The 23560-nt window shown below is 37.7% G+C and overlaps 1 protein-coding gene across 1 annotated transcript; it reads left to right on the plus strand.

Moving 5' to 3' along the window:
- The first annotated feature begins 9324 nt into the window (after positions 1-9324).
- Positions 9325-13878, plus strand: LOC123315896. The gene has a single exon (XM_044901799.1). It carries the CDS (start codon positions 9325-9327, stop codon positions 13876-13878), a length of 4554 nt encoding a protein of 1517 aa, XP_044757734.1.
- The last annotated feature ends 9682 nt before the right edge of the window (positions 13879-23560 follow it).

The following is a 23560-nucleotide window of genomic DNA, read 5'->3' on the forward strand; positions in this document are numbered from 1 at the left end:
CGGAAAAGTGTGGACACAGAATGGTTCAGTACATGTGGCTTTGGGTGACCGGAAGATTATGATTTCGTCATCACTGCAGATTCCTGACTTGAAACGCACTGCAGAAGTTGAGGCTGCTTCGACTTTACAAGGCTCTCAAAGACAGACAAGAAGTAAGCAGGTGAAGATTGCTGTGTAGTTGATTCTTTCGGGGTGTGAGAGATTTCATTTGTCGTGTGTAATCTGCTGTTTCTCTTGTTTCTTTTTGTTCGAGTGGTTTGTGGGGTCTTTTCTTTCTTTTTTTTTTGCTCTGTTTCTCGCAACTCAATTAGCGTATTTTTTTTTTGGTTGTTTTGTTGAATTTCATGATGAATGTAACTGCTCCAGATTTTACCCTCCCCCCTTCTCCCCGGTCAAATTTTTTATCCTTTGATGATGTTGCGGAAGAATTGATTGATCTTGTTGATACTGACTATTCTTCAACTATTGCTGACACTAAGTGTGATGCACTTACCGATATGTCTCCGAATAACTTACTTATCTGCCATATTAATGCGCAAAGCTTGATTGCCCACCATTGTGATCTAGTCAATACTTTCTCGCACAATAAATATCACCTCATACTTGTCAGTGAGACCTGGCTCAAGGATAGTATTGGTTCATCTTTTGTTGGCTTACCTGGATATGTCTTGTTGAGGAATGATAGAGATCTCCGTCGTGGCGGTGGAGTTGCAATTTATGTGAGGGAAAATATCCCTTGCAAAATAATAAAACATTCCTGCTCGGGGACGGTACCTGCATTGGAGTACCTTTTTATTGAAATAAATTTTCATAGAAAGTGTTGTGTTGGCGTCCTTTATTCCCCTCCAGTGCACGACTATATTGGTGAGTTGGAGTTTGTATTGGACGAAATTTTTGCTTGTTATTCGGATGTGATCATGATGGGGGACATGAATAATTGCATGATTCAGAATTCTGCCCGTTCGAGGGCGATGAGGAACATATTGGAATCCTATAACCTAAATCTAGTGAATAACAGGCCCACGCATCACAGTGCTACCTGTGATACGTTACTCGACTTGTTTATAACGTCTATACCTAACAGAGTGGTTGCCAGTGGACAGCAGCATGCTTATCAATTCTCTCGTCATGACCTGGTGTTTGCTGGATTTAAACTCAAATGCCCTAAACCTAAGCCTCGAGTTATTAAATTTCGGAATTTGGGAGGTGTCGATCTGGCGAGGCTGGTTCAAACTGCGAGGGCTGCTGATTGGGAATCGGTTTATCAAGCTCCTACTTTGGATGCAAAGGTGGCTATTTTTAATGAATTAATATTGAAAATCTACGACGAATTAGCGCCCCTGAAACTCATTAAGGTTAGACATTCTCCATGCCCCTGGTTAACTGAAGAGATCAAGAATGCAATGAAATGTCGTGACAGGTTGAAGGCCTTCTACATCGCGAATCCTACCGAAGTAAATAGGGACCACTATCGTACTGCGAGGAACACTTGCAATCGGATGTGCAGGAGTGCAAAGAGAGATTATCTCCACGAAAATCTTAATGGCGCACCACCAAGGAAGGTCTGGCAGACTTTGCGCTCAGTTGGGGTGGGCGAGAGGCACAGCCCACCTTGTGCAAATTTTGATCCCTCTCTGCTTGCCCGGCATTTTGCGACTTCTGGTACTAGGATTAATGAAAGTATTAAGACAAATACATTGATGAAGTTAAGCTCATGTTTTCCACCAGGTAGTGTGTTCGATTTTGTACCCATTAATGAAGACGATGTTAAGTCTGCTCTGGGAGAGGTTGGTTCAGGGTCGGTTGGTTCCGATGGTATTGGAGTGGGCCTTCTGAGGCCCATTGCGAATGAGATTCTTCCTGTGCTCTCGCATATCTACAATATTTCACTTCAAAGTGGCATTTTTCCTAGTGCATGGAAATATGCTAAAATCATTCCCATACCTAAGTGCCAAAATCCCACGAGTCCAGGGGACTTTAGACCCATTTCCATACTCCCTACTCTATCTAAAATTTTTTGAAAGATCATTAAAGGTCAAATTCTTAACTATTTGAATAAAAATAATCTTCATAATTGCTACCAGTCGGGGTTTCGCCCAGCACGACAACTGCCCTTACTAAAATAACTGATGATATCAGCCTGGCCATGGATAATAAACTACTCACTGTTTTAGTTCTCTTAAGCTTTAGTAAGGCCTTCGACTCTCTCGACTTCGATATACTTTTGTCCAGGCTGCGTCTGCTGGGTTTTGCTGAGCATACCATAGCCTTCTTCTACTCTTATCTGAAGGATCGCGAAATATCCGTTGAGATAGGTGGCAGCTCCTCTGATTGGGTGACTATGTTTTCAGGTGTTCCGCAGGGGAGCGTGTTAGGTCCTCTTTTATTCTCTATTTACGTCTCCTCACTGACTGATTCCTTGGACATTAAATTTCACCTTTTCGCAGATGACCTACGAATATATATCCACACTTCCGTTGAAGATTTCTCGGCTAGTATCGAAAATTTAAACAGGAATCTCTTACGACTGTCTGTCGTCGCTGAGAACATAGGTCTGACTCTAAATACTACCAAAACTAAGTCGATCATTATCGGTACTAAAAAAAACTTGGGTTTGATCGACAAAGTAAATAATAAAATTGTCCTCAACGATGCTGTTGTTCCCTACTCCAATGAGGTTAGAAACCTTGGTATCTTATTGGACGAAACTCTATCCTGGAATAATCAGATTGCTTCTATCAGTTCAAGAGTCTTCTGTATCTTGCATCAACTCCGACTTTTAAAGAACTTCTTGCCCTTCGAAACCAGGAAAACATTATTCTTCTCTCTCGTACTTCCTGTACTCGATTATGCTGACGTAGCCTATATGGGTCTCACAAACACACAGCTGATGAAACTGGAGCGGTTACAAAATGCAGGTGTACGATTTGTCTACAACTTAAGGAAATTTGATCATATAAGTCAATACAGGCAAAATATGGGATTGCTACCCATCAAACAACGTCGAATTTGGCATCTTCTTTTACTGGGGTTCAAGGTGTTGAGGTCCCGCGAGCCTGAATACCTGTATGATGGTCTTAGTCTTCTGGGAGATGGGGTCCGTCAGACAAGGGCACTCTATAACTTTACCTTGAGGTTACCACTCTACTCGACTAGTGTTTGCTCGAATAGCTTCACAGTTCTGTTTCCCCGGCTCTGGAATCGCCTCCCTCCGGATATCGTTCGGAAGGTAATTTACCTTTCATTTAGGTTTTTCCTCAGGAGATATTTAAGTGCTTCACCCATCACACTTACTTGATACCCATGTTTAATATGGTCCCTTTCTTCGGCGACGTCTATCCTTCTCCCTCCCATTTCCCTTTCTCCCTCTTTTGGAGCAGGTTGAACTTAATTTAAGTTAGGTCAGGTATTCTTATTTTTAGATATAAGTTTCTTTAATAGATTACTTCTGGTTGGCAGGAAGAGATTGCATTGCGATATGTCCACCTTTTGCACAATTCTATAAAAATGTATGAAACTTGTCTTAATGCAATAAAGAGTTCAATAATAACAATAATAATAATTTCTTCCATGAAAGATTCCTCCGGTACTTTCTAAAGAGAAGGTTTTCAGCTTTGTTGATCTTTTCAACTGAAAGTTCTCCTTTACATGTACACCGTCTCTTTCATAATGTCGATAAATATTAAGACATAAGACGTATCGATTGAAATTTATTTTGGGAGGATTTTGCATCTCTTCATAAACTTTTTAGGGTTTTCACTCCCAATCTCTGAAACAAAATCAATTAAAAATGAAATCAACGATTTGCTCCTGCGTAAATTCTTGCACTAATTTGTCAGGAGCAAATTAACTAGAAAAAATTGTTGCCTGACAATGAACTCAAAATAAATAACGTTGAAATTATAATTCTTCGTAACGTTTCGGAGTCTATGTCAGACTCCTTCATCAGACGGAAAAATCTACTTTTGAAAATCTTCTGAATTGTCGCTTTTTGTCTGACATTAATTGTCAACACACAGAAACAGAGACTGCACAGAAACGTTGATTCATTTAATTTTGAAATTACCGGATGACAGTTCCTTCTTTAGTAAATTGATCCAAATATGATCTATTCCTATCGAACAATTTGCCAAATTATTATCTTGATCTAATAGAATACACGTAGACTCTTTAATTTTTCGTTTAAAATGGTCTGGTTCTGTCATCAAAATTTTAGTGTTGTCCCAATCCATCATGTGGTCTCCCGTATTAGAACAAATGTGATTTGCGATTTGTGATCGATTAATTTCTCTATTTTTAATATTATTTTTATGTTCGCGTTTTCTTATTTCTAGAGGTCTGGACGTTTCACCTGTATAAGTTTTACCACAAATACAGGGTATGTTGTAAATACAATTTTTTGATTTTTGTTTTTCGTTCAAAGGTTTAGTTTTTGTTAATATAGATCTTAAATCATTTTGCGTTTTAAAAACAGTTCGTATGTTGAAATTCGAACCGATTCTTCTCATTTTTTCTGAAAGGCCATTAACATAAGGAATTACATTCAACAAATTTGGTTGTTCTTGACGGTTTGTTGGTTGTTCCTGATCATTATTACGATTTTGGTTAGTCATTTTTCTCTCTAAATTTAATATTGTTTTTTCAATAAAATTTTTTGGGTATTGATTATCCCTAAGAAAATGTTTAATGAAGTCAACTTCATTATTTCTAATTTCGGGTGTAGATGAAATTAAATTAGCTCTATCATAAAGTGTTTTAATGATACCTCTTTTGACACTTACTTGGTGATTGGAATAAAAATTCAAATATCTATTAGTATGTGTCTTTTTTCGGTATACGCTCGTTTCAAAATAATTCGAAAACTTTTTTATTGAAACATCTAGGAATGAAATTTTGTTATCCTGTTCTAATTCCATTGTAAATTTTATTGTAGGTTCTTTGTTGTTGATATGATCAAAAAAATTCTCTAGTTCATCTCTACCATGTTGCCAAATCACAAAAATATCGTCTACATATCGCCACCAAGTCTTTGGTTTTAGTGGGTATGTGTCTATATATTTTTGTTCGAAAGATTCCATGAATATGTTACTCATAAGACGTAGTTTGAAGCAATCTTTTCCATTTTGAAAATCCTTCTCGGATTGTATCTTCTGCACTCAAATCAACATCCTTCTCTTGTATCAACGAATCCACCACTATTTTATGCTGACAATCAAATTTGATTCGTATTCTTTCAATATCGGCAAACCTAGCTTTGAATAAACTTAAAAATCTGCCATCTGATTCAGTACTTTTAGCGAAATTGGACAAAGATTGAATTTCACTGAGTGCCGTACTGCGTTAAGCCTTAGCTCGTCTTATTCTCGACATAACCTCTTTCAGAATTATTATTATGACTTAAACCTTGTGGCTTTCCCACTCCTCTCCAGAGAAAAATTCACTTATCCCAGTTATCTCAGATATCAAAAGGATTAAGCTCTGTTGGAGCCCTTTACAGGTTTTCGGGCTCGTGGTAGTGGTCGAACCGGGTCGCTCCTCGGCTCCCTGACGTCGGTTGGATTCCTGCTCCACCCGCACTTTCTGTCGGACCAGACGGTGTTCCTCTGCATTCCCCATGTACTTGCGTACAGTTCTCGCCGTTCCCAGCAGTACCGCCTTCTGCATGACTCTATAGATATTTTCATCCAACTGAAGTTTCCTCAAGTTCTCTAGTAGTTTCTTCGGTATTAGGCCTGTAGATGATATGACAATAGGCATGGTCTTGATATCTTTCAGCTTCCAATGTCTCTTGGTTTATTCCTCGAGATCTCTGTTCTCTGAAATTTTTTCATTGTGCCTATCTAGAACATTGTTAATATTTGGAATCGCGACGTCTATGAATATTGCTCTGTTCTTATCCTTATTGAGCAATATGCGGTCTGGTCTATTGTGGGTTATTTTCCGGTCTGTGAGAACCTTGCAATCCCAGTAGAGCTATTGTATTTTCCAATACAGTATCCGGATGGTAATTGTGATAAGGAACCTTTTTCGAACTTAGAAGTTGGTATTTTAGTACCAATTCTTGGTGAAGAATCTTGTCAACAGCATCATGTCCATTTTTGTACTCTGTGCCCACGAACTTCTGACATCCACAGTGATGTGCTGGACAATTTCATGTGTCGCACAGCCATAACGACAGCTATCGTCCGCCACTGAGGCATCTTTGGCGATATATTTCATGTAGTTTCCTATTGGAATCACCTGATCCTGGAAGGCGAGCATGAAGCCCTCTGTCTCAGGAAACAACCTTCCGGAAGTCAACAAGTAGTTCGACGCAGATATGTCGACGTAATCATGGTTGACCTCGTTCTGGTGCCTTCCATGCAAAGGTTTGCCAATCAGTTTCTGCATTTTACTTTCTGCAGAGTGTTCGTCGGTTTCCAAGTGGTCCTGCTCTAGCTTCAACGGTTTAGAACTATCAGCGACACAAACAACTCGATGGTGTTCTAATGAAGCAGCTTTGCTGAGGAATTATTTTCCTTCAATTTCCTGGGACATACGGTTGGACAAATCAACAATTCCTCTACCCCCAAGATGTCGTAGCAGCTCTGTCAGTTCTATTGAACTCTTGGGGTGATGTTTATTGTATTTAGTCAGCATCGTCCTCATTTTTCTCTGTAAGGCTGCTAAATCGGTGGTGGTCTAAGATATGATACCGAATGAGTAGCTCAGCGCCGAGCAAGCGTAGGTATTAATAGCTTTTATCAGATTGTTGCTGTTAAGGCGAGTTCTCATTATCCCTCTCAATTTTCGGGTGAACTCCTCTATTAGTTCTTTCTTCATCTGATTGATATTTCTTGCCTGTTTTAGGACCAGATACTTGTATGTGGCTCCTTCCTTCAATGCTTCACAATCAGAAAGATTGTGAATGAAGAGGATGACAAAGAAATTCGTTCTATTGGGAGGCCCAAAGTAGTGATGGCATTTGAGAATTTTATGTTTGGGTGGATTAATGCTTTACATTGTAAATGTCTAGAGGTACCAAAAAATACATGATTATTATTATTATTATTATATCAAAGTATTGTGATAACATCTTTCAAGAAGCTCTCGAGGGACAAAAATTAGGTATCAAAGTAAACGGTATATGGATCAATAATATACGGTACGCGGATGACACAGTCCTGATAGCAGACAACATGAATGACCTCCAAAGGCTCTGGGACATAATAGGAATACACAGTCGGCTTATGGGAATCAACATTAACACAAAGAAAACAAAATTTTCAATAATCACCCGTAATACAGATGAGTTCCAGAATGCAAAACTATTAAACAATAGTGAGGACATAGAACGAGTGGAAAAATTCAACTATCTGGGAACTTAGCTGTCTGCAGACTGGTCTTCAGACTTAGAAACCAGGTGCCGGATAGAAAAAGCGAGGAACTCATTTATGAAATTTAAAAACGTTTTTACGAACTCGAACTTTGACCTCAACCTCAGAATAAGATACACAAAATGTTACGTATGGTCCGTGCTATTGTACGGCATGGAAGGCTGGACACTGAAGGTTAATACCATGAATAGGCTGGAAGCATTTGAGACGTGGGTCCACAGGCGAATACTGAAAGTTTCTTGGACAGCAAGGAAAACCAACAAGGAAATTTTGAGGAGGATAGGAAGAGAACGTGAATTGCTGCTCACGATAAAACGCAGGAAAACAGCATATCTGGGACATGTAGTACGCAACGAGAGGTACCATTTACTCCAACTGTTGATTGAGGGAAAGATAGAGGGAAAAAGGGGACTGGGCAGAAAGAGGATGTCGTAGCTCCGAAATATCGAACATTAGACGGGGATAAGGACGACTGGAGAATTGATCCACAGCATTAGAGACAGAATTAAATGGTCAGAAATGATCGCAAACATCCATTAGTGGATAGCAGCGGAAGCAGAAGATAGGGATAAACAGCCATAAATACGAGCCAGTTGTCCTGTTAATTGTTAACTCCTGTGAAATTTTTGTTCAAAGTTTCTCTTGACCTGAAACTTCCTTTTTCCTTTCACTTCCAATTTCTATTGATGCAAAATAATTTTTGTTGAAGAATTTAACTTCTACAACTTAAGCCAAAAAAAAACAAACATTAACTCTCCTCAAATTAGTGAAAATTATAATATTATACTGATCTCTTGTATTTTCCATGCAATTAACTGGATTTGGTATTGTTAAATCTGGCAACGCCTCCCCTATTGACAACTTTGCGAACCTCAGAGTTGGTGGGGTTCTGTCAGTACCGAGAAGTCGAGAAGGTTTAGAAACGAGTGGGGATGAAGGGATAAAATGAGCGGATTCGGACAGAAAGGGCCTCTTCCACATTACGACGAAAACGAGTGAGTACTGTTTTGAATTAGATTTAACTGTATATTTCTTGTGTGTGAATAAAAATCTAGACTGTAGTGAAAGTGCTCATCTCTCTTTTACCAACCCACGAAATTACCTGTCCGAGATCGAATATTCCGATAAATTCCTATTCCAAAATTCAACATCTGGCGACCGTGACAGGACTTAGTGTAGGAATTCGGAGGTAATTTTTGTTCGAAAATGGATCGAAGGAAGAGGACGACCAGACGCATCTCCTTCACGAAGGCACTTAGATCCCTGAACGCCTTGATGGATCAAGAAAAATCAAGTACGGTGGAGATTAAATCGGCCTTTGAAGGACTAGAGAGAAGATACCAGGAGCTTGAAGAAATTTCCAAGAAGATCCTAGAAGAAATGTTCATCGCTGAAGATATTGAGGATGAAGATTTAGAAAAGACTTCCGAGGAAAACTTAAGGTACGAGAGCCAATTCTTGACAGCGAGATGCATGTTCGAAGAAAGGATGGCTTCGATTCAAGAAAAGGCTCAAAGTGTCAGCAGCAGTGGAAATTCTACGTCCAGAGCGAGGTGCAATCTTCCAAAAGTGGAACTGGCCAAATTCAGCGGAGATATTCGTGAGTGGCTGAAATTTTGGAGTCTTTTCAGCAAGATTCACGAGGACACTGGACTACGCGATGAGGACAAGTTCCAGTATCTGATGCAGTCAATGGTACCAGGATCCAGAGCAGCAGATCTAGTGAATAGTTACCCTCCGGTCGGGGAAAAAGGCCATCGAAGGTCTGACAAAACGTTTCGGGCGCGTGGATTTGCAAATTGAGGTGTATGTGAGAGAGCTATTGCAATTGGTTCTGGAAAATGCCGTAGCGAAGAAAAAAGTGATCCTCGCTTCGCTTTATGACAGAATCGAGTCATATATTCGGGCGTTAGAAACTCTAGGCGTTACGACAGATAAGTGTGCGGCTATGCTTTATCCGTTGGTTGAATCCTCATTACCAGAAGACTTATTACGAGTGTGGCAGCGGTCTAACAGTGCAGCTGAAAATGGTAACGTTGGAAAGGCGTCGAATGTGTCAAAAACGCGACTCGATGGACTTATAAGATTCTTGGAATCCGAGGTTCAAAACGAACTGAGAATCTCTATGGCCGTAAAGGGATTCGACATAGGCGGTAAACCGAAACGGGAGCGAAAAGCAGAAAAGAACTTGCCGAGTGCGCGGAATCTGCTTGCTTCGGTAGTGAAAGAGGACAAGTGTGTTTTTTGTGAAAAAACGAACCACATGAGTGAACAGTGCTTCAAAGCGGAAAAAATGCCGCTATCGGAAAAACAAGAAGCGGCAAAAATTAAGCGCGTTTGTTTCGGTTGCTTGAAAAGCGGACATATAAAGAAGCATTGTAGATCGAAATTGAAATGTTCAAAATGCGGCAAGAGACACGTGGACATAATGTGCCCGGGACGAAGAAGTCGTCCGAGTTCGCGGTCCGATTCAGAAAGCTCGGTAAGTGCAGTCAACATTCCGAAAGAATGCGCTTTAGCTTCATCGGCCGAAATTCCCGCGACTTTCATGCAGACTCTAAGGGTGCGAGTGCGAAATGAAGTGAAGGATGTTGTCGTTCGTGCGTTGATCGACACCGGGTCGCAAAACTCGTATGTGTTGAGTAAACTTGCTGAAAAATTGGATTATAAACCGCATGGACAGCAAGATATGGTGCATTTACTTTTCGGCGGAAGTAAATCGGATGTCGCGTCGCACCAGAAGTTCCAAGTGCGTGTCGGGAATCTCGATGGAACATACTGGTGCAATTTTGAAGCGCTCGGCGATAAAGTGATTTGCTCGAATGTACCATGTGTAAAAAGAGGTGCGTGGTTGGAAGAGCTGAAAAAACGGGACGTTATAATGAGCGATGTCGATAGTGAAGAAGAGTGCGTATCCATCCTCATTGGCGCCGATATAGCGGGAAAGTTGCTGACAGGGCGGTTACACCAAACAGAAAGTGGATTAACAGCGGTAGAAACACATCTGGGATGGACATTGATGGGTAAAATGCCGCCAAAGGAGAACGCTGAAAATAAAGAAAACTTGGCCGTTTTGTCTATCTCCATGTTGACAAAAGATGTGGATATAAAAGATTTATGGTCATTAGATGTTATAGGAATAAACGATCCTATAGATCATAAATCACGTAAGGATCATAACATTCAAGTTGAGCAGAACTTCAAGGAATCTATTGTGAAAAACCCCGAAGGTCGTTATGAGGTAAAACTACCATGGCTGGATTATCACCCCGAGCTCAAGGACAACAAGAGCATGGCCACGCAACGATTGGAAAAAATGGTCAAGAAACTACGAGAGATGCAGAAATTCCAGGAATATGATGGGATATTCCGAGAATGGCTCCACGAGGGGATAATAGAGCAGGTACCAGCACAAGAAATGGACAACTGGGGTGTTTATTTGCCACATCGCCCGGTTTTCAAAGAAGAAGCTACAACAAAGACGAGGCCAATATTCGATGCGTCAGCAGGCAGCCCATCCCTAAATAGCTGTCTGGAAAAAGGACCGAATCTTATCGAAGAAGTCGTGGACATTTTATTAAGGTTTGGAGAAGGTAAAATTGGTGTGATTTCTGATATCAAAAAAGCGTTTCTTCAAATAAGTATTGATCCCGTAGATAGGGATTTTTTGAGATTTCTTTGGTATGACGCGCAGGACAATCTGATAATGTTCAGACACTGTAGGGTAGTTTTTGGTGTTTGTAGCAGTCCATTTATGTTAGGGGCGACCATCAGTCTACATTTAGAAAATTATTTAAAATCAATTGAAAGTGAACGCGGTATATTTGTCTCTGAATACTTTTACATCTCGAAGCTCAAACGTAGTTTTTATGTGGATAATTGTGTAGCGAGTGTGGATAACTTCGAACAATTAGCTGACTTCAAATATAAAGCAAAATCTGTGATGGAGACAGGTCTTTTTGATTTACGTGGATGGGAATATACTCATGACAATTTGAATAATGTTTGCGGGGTACTTGGCTTGAAATGGGATAAAGAGAACGACACGCTAGCGCTAAATATTTCGAATATTGAGAAAGTCGCGGTTGACAAGATAACTAAAAGGGTAATTTTATCGGTAGCACATCGCATTTTCGATCCGCTAGGCTTTGTATGCCCAATATCACTCGGTCCCAAAATTTTGTTACAGGAAGCGTGGGCAGCTAAAATTGGTTGGGATGAAGAAGTGAACGAAAGTATTAAGAAACGTTTTTTGGTTTGTATCAAGGAATTAACAAAATTGTCGGAAGTAAAGATACCGCGTTGTATGTTAGGCGTCAATCAATCGGAAACGGACGTAGAAGTAAGTTTACATACCTTTGTCGATGCCAGTAAATTAGCATATGCTGTGGAAATTTTTTTAAGAATTCAAAAGGGTTGGGACGTGCAGCTTCGTTTTGTACAAGCAAAGACTAAAGTTACGCCTGCCAAAAAAGGTGACACGGGTAATTCTATAAGTATACCACGATTGGAATTATTAGCGGCAACGATTGGTGCAAGACTAACTAGGCATATTTTGAACGCAATGGATTTTAAAATAGATAAAGTATTTTACTGGTCAGACTCGTCAACGGTTATCACGTGGATCAATAGGGAAAATAATTGGAGCGTTTTTGTCGCGAATCGGATCAAAGAAATAAGAAATATTTCGGAAGTTAAGCAATGGCGGCATATTCCGGGCAATATGAATCCTGCTGACTTGCCATCACGAGGATGTACGGTTGATCAGTTATTAGAATCTCGGTGGTGGGAGGGTCCGGATTGGCTCAAAAAGAATGAAGAAAGTTGGCCTAATTTTCCCGATCAAAATATAGACGAAACAGAAGTACTGTCGGAATTGAAGAGATCAAAAATTCAAAATTCCGCCTTAATCGCATTAGCAAGCAGTGATAGAGAAAATATGTTCAGTAGATATTCTAGTTTCTCGAAAGCGACAAAAGTAATGGGCAGGATCAAAAGATTTATTTTTAATTGTGAAAATTCTGCGTTGCGTAGGGAAGAAAACTTTTTGACGGCGAAAGAGTGTCGTGAAGCTGAAAGGAGTCTGCTGAAAATGATTCAAAGAGAAAAATTCAATGGCGTAACGGATGAGAAAATAAGAGAACTCATGCCTTTTATGGATAGCGACGGCGTTATTAGAACAAGATCGAAAATTTCATTTCGTGAGGATAATTTCGATTTCCGTTGTCCAATTATTCTTCCTGAAAAAGATCACCTCATAGAATGCTTGATTAGGGAAAAGCATATAGATCTCAAGCATGCGGGAGTTACAATCACGTTAGCGGTGTTGCGGGAGAAATTTTGGATTATAAAAGGTCGGAAAGTCGTGAGGAAAGTCATACAAAAATGTGTAGATTATCGCAGACACGACGCGAAAGCAATTGAGACGAATACTCCGCCATTACCACTCAACAGAGTCAGGGAAGCTGCGATATTTGAGGTGATAGGTGTAGATTTTGCAGGCCCAATTTTTCTTAGAGATGGAATAAAGGCTTGGATTTGTATTTTTACGTGTGCAGTTTACAGAGCGGTTCATTTAGAATTAGTGAACTCACCTAATGTAGCTTCCTTTTTAATGGCTTTACGACGACACATAGCGAGACGCGGCAGACCGAGCGTGATTTATAGCGATAACGGGACGAATTTCGTCGGACTCAGCAATAGATTGAACACTTTTGATTATAATTCAATCGCGAAAACTCTTGCAATAGAACAAATTGAATGGAAATTTAATCCGCCATCGGCGCGGTGGTGGGGAGGATTCTGGGAAAGGTTAATCGGTATTCTTAAGAGATTGTTGAAACGTACCCTTAGAAAAACGTGTTTGAATTATGAGGAAATGCTCACAACATTGATAGATTGTGAGGCTATCATAAATTCTCGGCCTATCACCTATTTTTCGGAAAAACAGGGTGAAATTGTACCATTATCTCCTTCTATGTTTTTGCAAGAAGTGAGGGAAACCGGAGTAATAGATTTAGACAGAGTCGAAAGAGTCGTTATGAATAAGCGTTTTGCATACAGGCAGAAGATAAAACGGGACCTGCGCCAAAGGTTTCGAAATGAATACTTAGGAGCCTTAAGTTATCCTAAGCGAAAAAATAGAATTGACGAGAAAATACAAGTCGGAGACGTTGTTCTGGTAGGGAGTGATAATTCCAAACGAATGGATTGGCCATTAGGCAGAGTGAAAAAGTTGTTTAAGGGAACGGACGGTAATATGCGGGTTGCAAAACTGGTAACAGCTTCCGGGGAAATAACACGTCCTGTTCAGCGTCTATATCAGCTCGAATTGAATTCGTCGTTTGGGGATGAAAATGGTCTCAAGAACGCGTCGGTCGAAATGAGGAAAGATGAAAGACCTAATTGGGAAAATATTAATATAAAAAACGTCAAGGAAGACAAACAAATTAGAACTAGAAGCGGGCGTATTTCCAAAGAACCCAGACGCCTTGATTTGTGAATACATTTTAGGTTTTTTTTTGTTTTGTTATTGTTTATATTTCTTTTTGTATTTTCTAATGTTATTTTTGTATTCTAATGTGATTTTTCGAAAGTGTTTGTACTCGTTTTCACTCAGATTGTTCGTGCTTATGTATTGTTTGTGTTGTTTTTCTTAATGTTAACACCCAATGTCAATGTCCGAATGTTGCAAAGTTGTGACACTCTTTTCTCGTGTGGGAGGATGTTAAATCTGGCAACGCCTCCCCTATTGACAACTTTGCGAACCTCAGAGTTGGTGGGGTTCTGTCAGTACCGAGAAGTCGAGAAAGTTTAGAAACGAGTGGGGATGAAGGGATAAAATGAGCGGATTCGGACAGAAAAGGCCTCTTCCACATTACGACGAAAACGAGTGAGTACTGTTTTGAATTAGATTTAACTGTATATTTCTTGTGTGTGAATAAAAATCTAGACTGTAGTGAAAGTGCTCATCTCTCTTTTACCAACCCACAAAATTACCTGTCCGAGATCGAATATTCCGATAAATTCCTATTCCGAAATTCAACAGGTATGCCAATCAGTTTGTATAAACTTCAATTCTGTTCGTCACATATTTTTCGACTACATTTTTTTCGAAGCGATTAGACATTGTGGTGAAATACTTAATACTGAGTCTTTTACCTAGATCGAATAACATAGCGCTGATTTAGAAACCAAAAATTTTTTCACAAGCGTCATAACCCCACATTTTCGTACTATACAGAGTGAAATGTGTCAAATTTCCATGGCCAACTGAGTACTAAAATGAAAGTGAATGGAGTGTACCATCTTCTATTTTTCCTTTCGTTATGTTCAGTAGTCGACATTTTTCTTAGTCCAAACTTCATTTTGATGTCCTTTCACCATTTTAAGCATCAGTTGCATTTGTTTTTTGGTAGATGGGAAGAGTTTCAAATCGTACATGTAAAGGAGATGATTCAACTTCATCATAGTTCTACTGTCGCTTTTGATGGCAAATCCGTATTCCTTAGAATTCAATCTTTTAGACAAGGAAATCCCTGCAGAATCACAGAGGGCTCAGCGAATCTCCTTGGAAAATTCCGCGTCTTATTGGAATAGGTCCTGTAATAAAGCCATCTGCTGCTTTCATTTGAAGACTAGTACGCCAGGTTGACATGGCGTTTTTCAGCAACTTAACAATATTGGAATCCACCTTGTAAATCATCAAGATCGTCAAGAGCCATTCGTGAGGTATGAAATCGAATGCTTTCTTGTAGTCTATAGTCCATATACGCAGCGTAAAGATTCCTTCGCTTGGAGAACGCTTGATTGCAGATAACGCAACGGGGTTTTAGTGAAAAGAAAAAAAAACTAAAATCAGTTTCCGTAAGTGAATACGGACTCGTCCGTCCAGGCTGTTCGAAGAGTGTTCGAGGAACTCCCGGTGACTATCAAGTCTTTGTGCGGTATCACCAAGAAACCACATCGAACCAGCAGAGAATCACTTCTACCCACTTCATCCAGAAGGAAGACCATCATCTCGATCCACTTCGATTAAGAAGAAGGAACTACACACCCTAGGATGCATATCTTGGTGATGTAAGTCCATCAATCTCTTTCCTTAAACCCAGAATCCCAAAGTTCAATGACAGATACCGATTCTTCAAGCGTACTAGAAGTTATCGCTGAAGATTCAGAATTATTAGAATTAGGAACAAACTTTTTGAATAACCAATTAGGTCCAGAACTATTAGAATTAGGAACAAATTTTTCGAACAATCAATCAATTAGAAATAGAAGATTCCAACCATATCCTTCAAGAAGAAACTTTGAAAACCTCGAAATGAATAACCAAACTTCTTCTAACCCAACTGTAGTTGACGCAATGTCAAGACAAGATATACAATTGCTTTTGAACTCAATACCTGAATTTTCTCCAGGTCAAAATTTATCAATATTTATCAATGAAATAGACAACTTTTTAATACATCTCCAAGGAAGGTTAACTCCAGACCTTACTTACGCCTTGAATTTCACAATAAGATCTAAAATTAAAGGAGAAGCGAGAGATTTCATTTCTTTACAAAATGCTAAGGATTGGATCACTATCAAACAATCATTATTGCAAAGATACGGAGATCAACGAAATGAAGACCTATTGATTTCTGCATTAACACAATCCGTTCAGAAAAAGAACGAAAGTTATTTCGATTTTTACAGTAGAATTTCAAAGAACTTGAATGACATTTTACAATACCTAACACTCAATACACAATATCCAAATTATTTGCTTTACGAAAAACAAGATGTAGAAAAATTAGGACTCAAAACTTTCCAAATTGGACTCTTAGAACCATATCGGTCATATTTAAGCAATTTCGAATCTAAAACTCTTGAAGAATGTATAAACAGATGCAAATTTTACGATAATAGAAAGCAAGAGTGGGAATATTGTGAATTCTTAAGAAAAACTCAGGATAATGATAAAAAACCAATTTATTGACAACAAAATAGTAGTTCAAATAGAGAGAATTTATTTGTTACTCAAAAACCTACTTTCAGTCAGCAAAATTAAAATAATACCCCTACTTTCAGTCAGCAAAATTATAATAATACTCCTGCACGAATTCCTAATGAAAAAGATTTTTTCTACAAGCGTGCGCGTTCAACCTTTTTCCCGCACGCATTCCAAGTTGCAAAGAGTCACTTTCCCAAAACGTGCGGGAAAAACGCCTGCTATTTCTTTCCCGCACGCATTTGCGTGCGGGAATGGATTAGCAGGGGTTTTTCCCGCACGCAAATATTATAGAGTGAATTAAATTCTATCATGTTTCTATGCATAGAACGTCAACGATGAGAAACCCATAGTAATGACATGCAGAATTACGTCTGTCATTATATATGAATTAATCAAATGAGATATGATCTGTTTCGTGAAATGGATATATTTATATATTTCAAGCGCTTGTAGAAAAAATATTGTTCCTAACTCTTGCGTAAAGTGTCTTGCCCGCACTCAACTGCTTACCCGAACTCTGCTTCGCATCGTTCGGGCAACGGCAGTTTCGTGCGGGCAAGTATCACTTTCCGCACTTGATAGGAAAATAACTATTCCATACCCCATTAATCAACCGATCACTAATAATCCAAAATTTCCAACAAATCGACAAGTTTTCGGGACAAAACCAGGATCAAGTTTTCATAAGATTCAACCAAAGCCTACGCCCATGTCTATTTCCACAAGAAATAATTTCAAACAACCGGTAACACCCATGTCTATTTCCACCAGAAGAACGGGAATTCAACAGAAACCCAATTTCATCTCAGAAGAACTATTTAATGTTCAATCGGAGAATTGTAATTCAGACGAAAATATGACAGAATATTTCCCAGAAAATGCAGAAAATGAATTCGTTAACCCTCAAGAAGAGTGGGAAGAAAATTATGAAGATGAAAATTTTCAGTCTTGTGCCCTAGAAACAAACAATACTTAGACTTGAATTGTGTTAAGATTAGGTCAAAATTACCCTATATTTACCTTCCAGAAGTAAATTTAAGAATTCTTATAGATTCAGGTGCAACAAATTCAGTAATTAATAAAAAACCAGCTTATGAAAAATTTTTCAATTTCCTTTTCAAAGAACCATTCAGTGTTTCTGGCTTATGAAATACTATTGAATCAGATGACAATTTACATATCCCCATTTTATACGAATTAGGGATCTATGAAAATATTCATTTACATGTAGTTGATTGGCATAAAAAATTCGACGCATTATTAGGAACTTCCGATTTACAAAGACTAGGAGCAAAAATCGATTATCAAACACACACTTTAGAAATTAATGGCTTAAAAATCCCTTTCAATCTCGAATATTCCAATTCCAAAATCAAACCTAGAAAATTCACTGCAAAAAATCATGTCAAAACACCAGTTACTATCGAAAATGGCGATGTTATTATACCAGAGCTGAACTTCAAAGAATTTTCAACCCCGGAATGTATTGCCCACGCGAAAGACGGATTATGTTGTATAACAATCCCTCAACCAATAAAAAGTACCATCGAAATAAATTTCTCAGAAAGACTACCTGTTCAATCTTTATTCGAAGCGAAAATATCAGAACCACCCGCGGAAAATCGAAATTTTAAATTTTCCAAACATATTAGAACTGAACACATGAATTCGGAAGAAAAGAGAGAAATTCTGAAACTTTGCAGTAAATTCAGAAATATTTTTTATAATGAAAATTGTGATCTTTCATTCAGTAACACGGTCAAACACAAAATCAGAACAAAAGATGAAGAACCAGTTTACGTGAAGTCTTTCAGACACCCTCATAGTATGAAAGGAATTATCCAAGAACAGATACAAAAATTGCTTGATGATAAAATTATACGACCATCAATTTCACCCTATAGTGCCCCCGTATGGATCGTCAATAAGAAAAAAGACGCATATGGCGAAAAAAAGTATCGAATGGTAATCGACTATCGTCGTTTGAATGAAAAAACAGTAGAAGACAAGTATCCCCTACCCCGAATTGAAGAAATCTTAGAAAATTTAGGAAAAAGTTGTTATTTTTCAACATTGGACATGGCCAAAGCATTCCACCAAATTGAAATGGACCCAGTTTCCATAGAAAAAACGGCCTTCACAGTAAACAACGGACACTATGAATTCGTTCGTATGCCCTACGGCTTGAAAAACGGACCAAGTACTTTTCAAAGAGTCATGGATGATGTATTCATAAAGTATCTCCACATATTTTGTTTTGTGTACATGGACGATATTGTAATATTTTCCAAATCTTTACAAGAACACATCTATCATTTAAAATTAATTTTTCAAAAACTAAAAGAATTCAAAGTCAAAATCGAACTAAATAAATGCAAATATTTAAGTAAAAATGTTGAATTTTTGTTACATGTAATAACTCCCGACGGAATAGCACCGAATCCTTCCAAATTGAAAGCGATCGAAAACTACCCAATACCTCGGAATACAAATGAAATAAAATCATTCTTAGGATTGATAGGTTACTATCGCCGATTCATCAAAAATTTTGCTCATATCGTTTCACCGATGACAAAGTGCTTGAAAAAAGGCGCAAAGGTAAAACTTGAAGATCCAGATTATGTATCATCATTTCAGTTGTGTAAAGAACTATTAACAAATGCCCCAATTCTAAGTTATCCAGATTTCGAAAAACCTTTCAAATTGACAACAGACGCATCAAACGTTGCTTTAGGAAGTGTTTTATCCCAGTCTAATCTCCCAGTAGCATATTACTCTAGAACATTGAATTCAGCCGAAAGAAATTATTCGACAATCGAGAAAGAATTATTAGCAATATTAGATTCCACAAAACATTTCCGGCCCTATCTTTTCGGTCAACATTTTACTGCAGAAACGGATCATAACCCACTTGTCTGGCTCTATAAAATAAAAGAACCAAATTCAAGACTAATTCGATGGAAACGAAAATTAGAAGAATTCGATTTCGATATCCTGCATACGAAAGGCAAAGAAAACAAAGTAGCAGACGCACTTTCAAGAGTTGAAATCAATAATCGGGAAAACGATTTACTTTCCGATGACGATTTGAACGTTGAAATCTCTTCAGTATTAGCGAATGTAAATGAAATACCTTTTCTAGCAGATGAAGAAGTACAAAACATTTTAATTTCAGAAAATAATCAAAATAGGTATCCTCAACAATTCCGAAAATCGAAACGAAGATAACGATTCCGGTAATACTATTCATTCAACCCAAGACGACAACGGGAAACAATACCCATTACAGATTCCCCAGTCAATATTTACCCAAATAGAATAATTCTTAATATCGGAGAACAGTATAATTTAAAATACACGAAACCTTTTGGAAAAAATACGTATAATGTTACTATCAAACTGAATTGTATAGAAAATGATTTGACTACACTTTTCAAAGAAGTTTTCAGACCCACTGAAACCTACGGAATTTTTTTCAGAGATAAAAATTTAAGACTTCCTTTTATTCGATTTTGTAAAGAATCTTTCAACTACTCAGTTAAACTCTACATAAGTAATCTTTATTTATTAGATGTAGAACGAGAAGAAAATCAAAACGAAATAATCTCAGAATATCATGACAAAAATCATAACGGAATATCAGAAACTTTTAATCAACTATCTAAGAAGTATTATTGGCCTAAAATGAAAAATAAAATTACTTCGTTCATAAATAAATGTGAGCTCTGCCTTCGTTCAAAATACGAGAGACAACCTTATAAACTAAAATTTTCAGGACCTCTTTTGGCAAAACGACCTTTTGAAGTTATACACATAGACACATTCTCATTCCAAAAATCAAAATTTTTAACGATTGTTGACTTATTTTCCAAATATGCCCAATCTTACGCAGTAAAGGATGGCACTGCCCTTACTATTCTGAATAAACTACGTCACTACTTTTCACATCATAACATACCTCAGAAAATCGTATGTGATGAAGGAAAAGAATTCCATAATAAAACCTTCATAGAATTTTGCGAATTGAATAAAATTGATTTACATTTCACAACAGTAAATAATCCAAGTTCTAATTCCCCAATTGAGAGATTTCACTCTACAATCTTGGAAAAATTAAGAATTTTAAAATTGAAGAACCAAAACGAAAACCCTCCAAAAATGATCTCAGCTTCACTTATTTATAATCAATCAATTCATTCAGCCACCGGCTACTCACCATTCTATTTACTTTATGGTCCTTATGACAAACTGCCTGAATTCGACCTCAATATGACGGTTTACGAACAATACAACGAAAAAAGAAAACAAGAAATTTTACCATTTTTCGATCAAGTTTACGAAAAAAATAAGGAAAAATCTCGAAAGAAATTAGATAAATTGGATGAAAACCGAAATGACCCTCCAAACTTGGAACAAAAAGAAGTTTTGTAGAAAGAGGAAGACCTAGAAAAACTGATCCTCCTTTCGAAAAAATCATTGTTGAACAACAGGAACAAAATAAAATCAGCGGTTTAACCGAAAAATCTCGAGGAACTACTGCAAATATTAATAAGGTCAAGAAATTAAGAAAAAACGTTTTCTCTTTTCAGAATTCCAATAATGCTGATGCAGACCCAAACCAACCAGGCCCTTCAGGTCACCCAAATAATCAATAACGGATACTTCGAAGAAAACTTGCGTAATGCAAAAATTCTAGATCACTATCACAAATTTCTTTTCTTGATTGACATCTCTTATTTAAGAAACAGTTACAAACAGCTAAGAAACAGTTTTTATAAATTACATGAACATGATACTTTAAGTACATCCACTCATGAAATATGTCTTGAATTTCAAACAAATCTCAATCAAGTTGAACAAATTTTGAATAAATTTAGTGGCAACTATAAAGTTAAGAGAGGTTTGGTGAATTTCATTGGAAAAGGTATAAAATTTATCACCGGAAATTTAGTCGATGATGATTTGAATACCATAAATGAAAATTTAGAAAGACTTCATCAAAATGCAAATAATGAAATCGAAAGAATTGATAAATTAACATCATTTGCCAATCACTTGTCTAAAAGATATTCAGAAGATGTGGCTTTGTTAAATGAAAATATTTTGAAGACACAGTCATCATTTGAAAAAATGAAATCTAATGAAGAATTCACGATTAGGACACAAAATCTTATATTTCAATCGAAAATAGTACTCAACTATCTACTTATGATAGAAAGAACAATAAGTTTTGCAATATTTGAAATACCGAACCTAGAACTTTTCAAAGTTGAAGAACTCCATTCTATTGAACAATATCTTGAGAAAACTTATAAACCACGAGAGCTTTCATCAATTAATAATGCTCATCTTTACAAATTATTAGAATTTTCAAAGATATCTGTCATAGGAACAGATAAATCCTTAACATTTCTACTAAAAATCCCTATTCTTAAGCAATTCATTGTAAATTACTCCCAAGTGTACCCAGTACCCAATCATCAAGATATTGCGATAATACCACCAAAGAAGTATTTGATTAAGATCAAAAATGAGGAATATTGGACCGACGAAGCCTGCCGATCAATAAGCAACTCCTTAGTACTCTGCCTCAACTTTGCCAGACTTCTTGGTCAATTAACAACTTCAAGATTACCCACGTACTGAAAAACAAATAATTGTTGACCATCTTCAAGAAAACCTAAGAAGTAATAGAAGATTGTCATGGAATCATAATGAAGAAATCCATTCAAGGAGCCAATTTGCTCAGTTCCGACTGCAAAATCATAATTGAAAATTCTATATTTGACAACACAGTCCAAATTTACAATATCACATTCAGAAACATTTCAAAAATTACATTGAAATTCAACTACAAAATCGAATTCCATTTGAAACATTTGAGAGAGCCAACCTCCATTATTCAAGGAGCTGAGAAACTCCGAGATGAACCCATGTATCTACATCCGGTCATTCACATGACACATTATGCCCTAAGCTAAGTGAAATATTACTTTGTCTCGTGGTTCTAGGAATAATTGCTATTTTGCTAAACAAAACGAGAATTCAAGAGCTCCTGTTCAGTCCCAGAAAAATCATCCACCTAGAGATGAGCAACGTTCAAGGCCTTAGTACTGATAACGAGGACGTTCCAGTCTAATGCCGCCCACAGACTTCGTTCTTTTCCATCCGTTCGAATCGCCGCGATTCGAACCGTCGTTCCAAAAACGCCAAAAACCGATGTGTGTGGTGAAAAACCGTCGTTCCGAATCGTCGGGTTTTCACCACACACATCGGTTTTTGGCGTTTTTGGAACGACGGTTCGAATCGCGGCGATTCGAACGGATGGAAAAGAACGAAGTCTGTGGGCGGCATAAGGGGGGAAGTGTTACGAGACCGTTTCCCACAAGAAGCGCGGAATCGCATCGGAACCCGAAACCCAGGATTCCTGGAAGACGACACAAGGCGTGACCACCGATTGTGACTATTTCCTTTTTTCATAATTTGAATAATAGTTAGTTGATGTCTAGCGTTAGATAGATTCACTTGCTTGTTCTTTGTACAAATAAAAACGATATCCTTTCTATCGAGTTGTCCTTTAATTATCATTGGCAACCCTAAAAAGAAATAATTTCTTTTGAAAAATAGACTTTTGGATACGTTATTCATAACTATATAAATTTTAATTTATCCACTACATGTGTACTCGATTTTGCGTTCTCAGATCACCGTATGGTATTATTAGATATAAAAATTGGAACAATCGCAAAGGAAGAAATAAAATCAACGTGGAAACGATCTTTTAATGAATAATGTGTGGAGTTGTTTTGTAATGATTTGTCTCGGCAGGACTGGTCATCTGTTTATATACACAACAACCTAGAACCTGCTTTCGAACAATTTTATTCAATATTTTTATTTCATTTTGAAAATCGATTTCCTCTTAGACTGCAATACATACATAGAAAACCTAAAAAGTGGGTAAATGAAACGGTTAGAAAATCGAGTCGTAATCTAAGACTTCTCCACGCACTACTTACAGGTACGAACAATCCAGAAATAAAAAAATTATGTGCAAGAGAAAAAAAATCATCAACGTTTGATAAGAGATCAGAAGTGCGCCTACTATCAAGATCGTATAAACAAAAGTGGAAACTCGTCTAAAGAAAGTTGGAAAGTGATATCAGAGCTGAATGGTAATAAAAGC

The sequence above is a fragment of the Coccinella septempunctata genome, chromosome 6 (assembly GCF_907165205.1).
Source record: "Coccinella septempunctata chromosome 6, icCocSept1.1, whole genome shotgun sequence".
NCBI lineage: Eukaryota > Metazoa > Arthropoda > Insecta > Coleoptera > Coccinellidae > Coccinella > Coccinella septempunctata.